Consider the following 8,691-nt stretch of genomic DNA (forward strand, 5'->3'; position numbering starts at 1 on the left):
GTTAATGATGGATTAATTAGGCTTAATAAGTTCATCTCGCTGTTTAGCCAAACAGCCTCCAATTATAAGGTTTTATAGGTTTTATAAATAACCTACGTTTAATACTTCTAATTAGTATCTAAACATTGATGTGACACTTTCAAAGAACCAAACGCCCCCTCCTTAAAGGGAGAAGACGATGCTGACCGTACAAATCTCCAACACCAGAAAAGCCACATGGGTTTCCACAAAGAAGCCTGTTGGCTACCGGTGGCCCATTACATCACTGACCTGATCGAGCATCTCGCATCCAAGCAAGAAACATTTCATCCAACAGCCTGTGACAAAATGTACAGTAAGAAACTGTTACATATCAGTGGAGGAGAAACGAATCGATAGCGTCTTCTTCGGACCCCTTGACTGGCGCTTTTATCCAGTATACTACACTCTTTCTTATTTTTTTTCAGGATTTGGCGCAAGTTTCGAACTAAAGTCAAAAGATTTGAATTCAAATCTCTTCTACCCAAGCATGCCCTCAATCAGGACCACCAGCTTTATTGCAGGCTGCCTCCAGTCAGAATCCTCTCTGCCCCTGCTTCTTCAGTGCCTGAAGTGCCTGACGCCGGTGAATAGGAGGGACACCCCATACTTGTTGCAGCAGTCCACGGCGTCCTGGTCCCGGATGCTGCCACCGGGCTCCGCGATCACCGCGATGCCGCTCTGGCACGCCTCCTCCACCGCGTCGTTCCAAGCTGCGGCGCCATCCATCAGTTCAGCGAGATCGTATCACCATTGGAGGAAGCATGTTGACAGCACAGCAGTTTCTACTCACCAAACGGGAAGAAGGCGTCGCTGGCAAGAGCAGCTCCCTTGGCCTCCTCTCCGGCCTTCCTGAAGGCGATCCTCAGGCTCTCCAGCCTGTTCGGCTGCCCACTGCCCATGCCCAGCATGCGATTGTTCTGCACACCAACCACGCATCAGGCACAGGATCAAACAAACTGTCCAGCGATTTCATTCTCATTGCAGAACAGAGAAAAGCATACGTGCACTACTGACCTTCGCGATCACGATGGCGTTGCTCTTGACATGCTTGACGCAGAGCCAGGCAAATTTTGCATCCGAGAGTTCACTGTCCTCTGGGGCCCTCTCCGACATCTTCGTGAAGGTGATGTCTTCCGGGGTCAAGTCGTCGGACTCCTGAGCAAGCCAACCGCCGCTCACCTGCCGGAGGGACAGCATGCCTTTCCCGCTTGGCTTCGCCTCCAGTATCCTCAGCATCTTCGATTTCCCCTTCAGGATCTCAAGCCCCTTCTCCGTGTACCTAGGTGCGACGACAATCTCGTAGAACATCCGTGTCTTGCCATCTGTGGGGCTCATGAACTCGCGGATTTCCCTTGCGAGATCCTACATATGTAGCATCATCATTTTGTCAACAGTGACGGAAAATGGACAGGGGCAAAGGTAGAAGAGTTGTAGCTTGTGTATGAACATATTTGGTGTCTGATCGATACTGTTACCTCATTGATTGTCGTATTGAAGGCGACTATGCCGCCGAATGCGCTCACAGGATCTGCCTTCACAGCCAACCTGTATGCTTCAAGGATGTCCTGTCTGGATGCTACTCCGCACGGATTTGTGTGCTTAACCACAACACAAGTTGGGCTCTCAAACTCTGAGACACAGTTCCATGCAGCATCCGCGTCCAAGTAATTGTTATAGGACATTTCCTGTAAAAGAAGGCATCACATGTAAACCCCCAAATAATCATAACTGTAATGCTGCAGCATGATTTGACAAAGGGATAGTGAACAAGAAAGCATGTATGGATTGCAATCCAGTTGAAAGAGATGCTTGTCAATAATTTACAGTGATTTGTGTGCCATTTTAGTGAAGCAACAACTAAAACGAAACATGATTGTCTATTTGTCTTACCTTTCCATGGTGCTGGATTGCTGTTGCAATACCACCAGCATTTACTAGGGAAAGACTCTTGTCACCATAGAATGCAGCATTTTGATGGGGATTTTCACCATATCTAAGTGTAGACTTCAGTGTGAGGGGCACAGTAAAGCTAGGAGGAAATGTATCTCCTGCATAAAGATCGCAAAACTGTCATATATGAAAAATATTGACATAACTACTCGAATAAGCATATTATCTACCAAAAGTAGGTCTAATACCTTTATTTGATTGCTTCCACAACCACTCTGAAACAGCAGAATCGTATGAAGCAACATGTTGGAAAGCTTTCCATGCAAGCCTCCTGCGGAAATCCTGGTCATCTTGCTTGCCTTCAAGATATTCCAATAGAGCAGGATAATCTTCATGATCAACAACGACAAGAACATCCTTATGATTCTGTCAGTCATAACAAATACAGCATAAGTAAGCAAACTGCAAGCATACAACTATTCCTATCAACGCACTACATGAATTTTACATGTATAGATGACTGCAATATAAAGCACTCAAGTGTAGCATGTTTGATAAATGCAAATTGAAATCAACTTTGCATGAATATAGCATGAAACACTCCAATGCTCTACCTTGGCTGCAGCTCGAATCAATGTAGGTCCACCGATATCAATATTTTCAATGCCATCCTCAAAAGATATTGCACTTGAGGTGACCTTATTGTAGAATGGATACAAATTCACTACAACCACATCAAATGTCCCTGCGGCAAAAGAAAAGATTGTGGTAACTGAGGATAATACATTGATACTCGCATGATTTCTCATCGCACGACACTTGATAGACCTCAAAAATATTTAAGAGAAGTCCCCACAGATGACTGAAAAACTTACCAATGCCATGTTCGTTCAATGCTTGCAGATGATGCTTCTGGTCTCTTCGTGCAAGAATACCACCATGTATACTGGGGTGCAATGTTTTGACTCTCCCATCTAGCTGAAATAATCCCAAAACAAGTTAGTGGAGATGGAAATGCAGAATTTATAATGCTTGTCAAAAGCTATCAACATGGCAATCCACATCCTTTAAACTATCAGCTGAAAGTAAAAGAATATTAGATTAAGAAATGGAACGGCAACTTCTAGTGAGTATATAGTTAGAAAACTGGAGTTATATACTGTTTCTACTAGCTATTTCAATAACCTTTACTAGGATTCTGAGGCATTGAAGAGAATTTGGATATTACAGGATATTTTTTACAACTGATTCCTTGATGCACTTTTGAAAATTAGCAAGAGTAAAGAGTTACATCTATTACATTTCTTAAAAACCATTAGAAATAATACATTTTTGCAGCATTTCATAACAAATTTTATTTAGGGATCAATAAACCGACTGTGGCAGAAACATAGATTTTGAGAATTGCAACAATTAAAAATGAAGTAGGCTTTACCATTTCAGGAAAATGTGTAATTTCCTCCACTTTTGTAACACTAACTCCAGCTGCTTCCAAGCTTGATGCTGTGCCACCAGTGGAAATAATAGAAAACCTACAGTAGCAAAATCTCCATATAAGTAGGAAAAAAATATGAACATTCGAAAATGAAATCTGAATTCATGGTTTATCTTGTAAAAAAAAAATTGAAAATTAATTTACTAAATCCAGATCATGATAGGAATTATTAGTCAATGAAAAACATAAAAGTGGAGAGATGTTTCATAAGACATGAAGATTATTATCAGGAGTGAAAGCTGGCTTTGAGAAAGAGCAACAAAAGATAAATCATACACATCTGAGGTAGGATTACTTTGCAGAAACTGATCGTGATGAACACATTATAAACACACAAAGACTTGGCAGTCGATAACATTTAACATGAACTTGGAAAAATGCAGGCAACTCTCACTCATACAATTCAAAAGAAGGGTGAAATAGAAAAAAGAAGAGGAAAGGGTTACCCCAAGCGCTGAAGACCATTTCCAAGATTGGCCAGGTCTGTTTTATCGGACAATGATATCAGTGCTTGCTTCACTCCTGTGGCTGTAGGAACTTATAATCAGTTCATGCTGTTTAGAAAATACATTTTACTCTATGAATGAAATGTCTTTTTAACTTTTGAATGAAATAACTGAGAACAGAAGTTTATTTATTAAAACACTCGAATCCTGGGTAAGGTAAATCAATTTACACAAGGTAATTAATCAAACATATCTATATGAACCTCAATATTGAATTGACCAACCAGAACAAAAGGGTATCTGAATGCAGAACAATTGGCCATTTTGCCCAATACAAAATGAATACGTGAGTATAAAGTTTAAACTACTCCGCCAAAGGGGTAATTTGCTCCCTGGTGAGTAATATGATATATTGCATACACCATTCAGTCATCGGAGCACCAAAATCAACTTATGTTAAGAATGCATCAAGATGTCATGTGAGGGTCTTCAACCCATAGTTTCTATCCAAACAAAACAGAAATCTAAATGCGGATTGCTCTTGGTTCTAATAAAAGAAGAAAGTCACCAATAGTATGCATCATGAGGCAAGCATCACTTGAATGATTAAAATATCGGGAGCAACTTCCCATCGAGTTGAGCTGGTAAGGCGGTACCGTAGTATGACACTATTGTATCTTTTTTTAAAAAAAAACTTCCATACTAGGGTTTTGGAAGGGTTTAAGTGGTTCCAAAAAAGCAAAGCCCAAGCCTAAGTAAACTAAACTCATGCCTACTTGCCAGTCGCTCAGTACCTGGCCACCTGCAACATAGACTCAGCTCCAGCCCGCACAAGCAAAATTGCTCAGAACTAGTTTTAGTAGAAAAGCTTATTGGTACCACATATACATGATCGCCACGTTCGGAGAAAAGATAAACACGAATCTTCTTTTACACTAATTCACCGAAGCATCAGAATCAATCCCTATACGGTGCAGAGACAAGCATAAGAATCAATCCCACCGCTGAAGCTCGCCTCCGGCGCCGTCGACGTGCCGGCCTCCGCAGCATCCATTGCGCGCCCCGCCGAGCGCTCCGCGGACGAAGACAACGACGACAGGGAGCCGCGGCGGCCCTGCGAGAAACCAAGCCCGGACACTGATTAAGCTCAGCAATCAAGCAGAACGAGCAAAGCACTAAAACGACAGAGAGGGGGGCATAGAGTACCAGACAGTGGCGAGCTGGGAACAGGAGCTGGCGGCGTCGGCGAGGGTACGCGCGCGTGCCGGCGGCGAGCTTGGCGGCGGCGGCGGGAGAGGAGACGAGATAAAGTGGCATCCTCGTAATTATTGGCGCCCCTTTGCCCCTTTTCTGTTTGGAGGATGCAGAGCAGAAGAGAAGATTATCGAGGGACAAAAAAGGGAGGCCCTGTGTTTCGTAAATGGGCCGAATATGGTCTGGGCCAGCCGTGGAGAGGCACCAAGAAATGGCTCGGCCCAATTTTTGTTCTTGCATGCTTGGTAACTTTGCATGGAACTCCAAAAAAGAGAGAGGAATATAATTCATCCTTGCGAGAAAAGCTTGACAAATATTGTATATGGTTTTTTAAAAACTACTATTATATATAAATGGCACATACGGCTAAAATTATGGGATTCCATGAGATGGTTAACTATCGGAGTATTATCGAGTGCACTTCTTTCTTTGTTTATTTTTTCTTGACGCTCACGCAAATTTTTCTACCCTTGATCCAGCCTTTATTGGTATTCGCAATGCTTTCGTCATCTCTTTTCTTTGACAGTTTCCCTTGCTGATGTCGCCACCCACTTGTCTAGCGACCTCGAAACCCATTCTCTCCACCATTTTTCCTTGTTGCCGCCATCACCTTGTCTGATGCCAGCGATGCCCTCAGTTCCCTATTCTCTTCACCATTTTCCCTCATTGCCGCCTCCACCTCGTTCTGCATCAGCGGCACCCTCCATAACAAATGCAACCTCTATGCCCCTACCATCCCATGACTTGCGTATGGTGCCCCGCTATCCTGCCGGCTCGGTGAGCTCCCAACAATGCCTCTAGAGCTGGCAACCATAACCCCCGAAAACTTGAATTTTGTCAAAAAGATGATGAAAAGCTTTGTCATCTTGCTTTTCTTTCCATTTTACTTTTTTGAAAATTATATTTCCTTTGCAAAAATTTCTCCCTTAGCTACAAAGAAAAGTTTGACAAAAATTTTATATGATTTTGTAAAAGAATATTTTATATAAATAACACACACAACTAAAATCATGGGATTTTATGAGACGGTCAACCATCGGAGTATTATCCACTTCTTTCTTTGTCTTATCTTTTCTTGAGGCTCACACAATCTTTTCTACGCTCGATCTTGCCTTTCTCACCACTCGCAATGCTTTTGCCATCTCTTCTCTTCCTCATTTTCCCTTGCTGCTACCGCCACCAACTCATCTAGCGGCACCCTCGCCACCGATTCTCTTCGCTATTTTCCCTCATTGCCGCAGGCTGCTATTTTCCCTCGTTGCCGCTATCACCCCATCCAATGCTAGCGATGCCCTCGTTGCTCTATTGCCTTCACCATTTTCCCTTGTTGCCGCTTTCACCCCGCTTTGCATCAGCGGCACCCTCCCTACAAATGCAGCCTCTATGCCTCGTCATCCCATGACCCGAGTATGGTGCCCCATTGCCTTGCCAGCTCAGTGAGCTCCCAACAATGTCTCTAGAGCCGGCAGCCATTAAAGCACCCCCTCCCGAAAAAAACCCTAAACTGGAATCTCGTCAAAGATGATGAAAAGCTTTGTTGTCTTGCTTTTCTTTCCATTTTCCTTTTTCGAAAAATTATATTTCTTTTGCAAAAACTTCTCCAATCCCTTCGCTGCAAAGAAAACCTTGACAAATATTGTATATGATTTTGTAAAAGAATATTATATATAAATGGCACACACGGATAAAATCATGGGATCTTATGAGATGGTCAACCATCCAGTGCACTTCTTTCTATCTTATCTTTTCTTGAGGCTCACGCAACTCTTTCTATCTTATCTTTTCTTGAGGCTCACGCAATTTTTTCTACGCTCGAACCTGCCTTTCTCGCCACTCGCAATTCCTTCACTGTCTCTTCTCTTCGTCATTTTCCTTTGTTGTTGTTGCCACCAACTCGTCTAGCGGTGCCCTCGCCACCCATCCTCTTCGCCATTTTTCCTCGCTGCTGCCATCACCCCATCTGATGATGCCAGCGATACCCTTATTGCCCTATTCTCTTCGCCATTTTCCCTCGTTGCTGCCTCCACCCCGTCCTCCCTAACAAATGCAGCCTCAATACCCCTGTCATCCCGTGACTCGCATGTGGTAGCCCACTGCCCTGCCGCCTCGATGAGCTCCCAACAATGCCTCTAGAGTCGGTAGCTATTATACTCTTGAAAACCCTAAACTTCAATCTCATCAACGATGATGAAAAGCTTTGCCGTCATGCTTTTCTTTCCATTTTTCTTTTTTTGACAATTATATTTCTTTTGCAAAAACTTCTCCCTTCTGCAAACTAGTGGCTGGTCACTGCATAACAATTGCCATGAAGAAATTGGTCGGATACATATACTCCCTGCCGGGCCCACCTTCGCCCTAGACGGGCCCACGGTCCTCGAAGCCCTAGCCATAAAACACGCACAGGCGAGTAGGCGGTATCCCCACTCCACAGTTCCCCACCATCTCCGCCTACAACTCAGCCGCCGTCTCCTCCTACCCTAGGGCTCCGCTCCGATTCAACAGGTGTTGCCCATCGCGCCGCGGCCTCCCTCTCCCTCCGAGGTATCCCATCGAGATGGCTCGCTCATCCGAGCCGTCGGCTTCCCGCGATTTATTCTCCCCCGCCAAGATCGCGCGCAATTTTTTTTTCCCTTTCTGCTCTATATACTCGCTGCTCCTGTTTCGTCGCTGCCGCGCCGGTTGATATAGAGATATACCTAGACCTGTGCGAATTTAGTCTGCTGGGGTTTTTCGTTGGTCTTTTAGCGGATGGGCGATCGCAAGATCGATCGGATGGATAGATGGTTTTTGTTACCCTCCGATCCGTCAGCCCTGACGGATCCGGCAGTCGATCGGCATGTCGATGGCCGCTGGCGCCGTGTTTCGTCGCGCGGCCACGGCCGGCGGCCGTGCGCTCCTGATGAACGACTATTTTCTGATGGATCTGTTTTCTCAGTAAAGCTGTCTTCTTTGTCAGTTCTTTTGTGCCATACTGATTCTCTTAGAGCATTAGGTTGGGAATTATCGTGTGGCAGCTATGTTTTTGATCTTTCAGATTATGGCCTTGGGTACTGACTGTCCTGCCACTTGCGTGTCAATCTCATATCTACTGGTGCACTGTGCACAATGCTAGCCAAACAAGTAGTCTCCAAGTTAGGAAATCGTTCTACTAACTTCAGGAATTCTTCGGTATAATTCATCAATATAGTACAGGGTATTACTATACCCTTGTTGCTGTTTCTTTCCAATCACTATCCTTTTTTGTCTCATGGTTTTCTACTTTTGTCAAACCATATTTCGCCCTCAGCATTCTATTTAATTGACTGCATACTCTTTACTTTCCATTGCCTCAACAAAGCAGCAAATTAAATCAATTTTTATAAAAGAAACCCAATGCAGAGGAAAAGGAGAGTGTTTATACTTTATATCGCGATTCATGAAATACATGCTTGCTTGAGTCTATTTTCTTTGAATGTTTATTTTACCTTTCTTAATTATTAGCTGTAGTGGATCATAACAGCCTTGATTTGGAAGTTAAGGAACTGAGATGTATTTTTCTGTGCACCGCAGGTCCGACAATAGCTGCACACCAAGTGCATCTTGGAC

General features: G+C 43.9%; 1 protein-coding gene across 2 annotated transcripts; it reads right to left on the reverse strand.

The window, feature by feature from the left end:
- Positions 1-271: 271 nt before the first annotated feature.
- LOC101752892 (bifunctional purine biosynthesis protein PurH) lies at positions 272-5,206 on the reverse strand. 2 transcript variants are annotated; one of them, XM_004972539.4, is made up of 12 exons: positions 5,059-5,206; positions 4,855-4,966; positions 3,853-3,934; positions 3,347-3,443; positions 2,787-2,889; positions 2,526-2,656; positions 2,160-2,337; positions 1,912-2,069; positions 1,497-1,706; positions 1,036-1,383; positions 812-938; positions 272-731 (listed from the first exon to the last, which is right to left on the reverse strand). In XM_004972539.4, exons 1-12 carry the CDS (start codon positions 5,167-5,169, stop codon positions 580-582), a joined length of 1,809 nt encoding a protein of 602 aa, XP_004972596.1. In that variant the 5' UTR covers positions 5,170-5,206; the 3' UTR covers positions 272-579. The 2 variants fall into 2 exon arrangements, with proteins under 2 accessions (XP_004972596.1, XP_004972597.1); XM_004972540.4 differs by having other exon boundaries at positions 329-731; positions 3,853-3,928.
- Between the last annotated feature and the right edge of the window lie 3,485 nt (positions 5,207-8,691).

This window comes from Setaria italica, chromosome VI (assembly GCF_000263155.2).
Source record: "Setaria italica strain Yugu1 chromosome VI, Setaria_italica_v2.0, whole genome shotgun sequence".
Lineage (NCBI taxonomy): Eukaryota > Viridiplantae > Streptophyta > Magnoliopsida > Poales > Poaceae > Setaria > Setaria italica.

Coding starts and splice junctions, on each gene's coding strand:
- LOC101752892 (XM_004972539.4), bottom strand. CDS start 5,169: ATGCCACTTTATCTCGTCTCCTCTCCCGCCGCCGCCGCCAAGCTCGCC. Junction 2,890..3,346: donor TTACACATTTTCCTGAAATG/GTAAAGCCTACT, acceptor GGATTATTTCAG/CTAGATGGGAGAGTCAAAAC. Junction 1,384..1,496: donor TCAATACGACAATCAATGAG/GTAACAGTATCG, acceptor CTACATATGTAG/GATCTCGCAAGGGAAATCCG.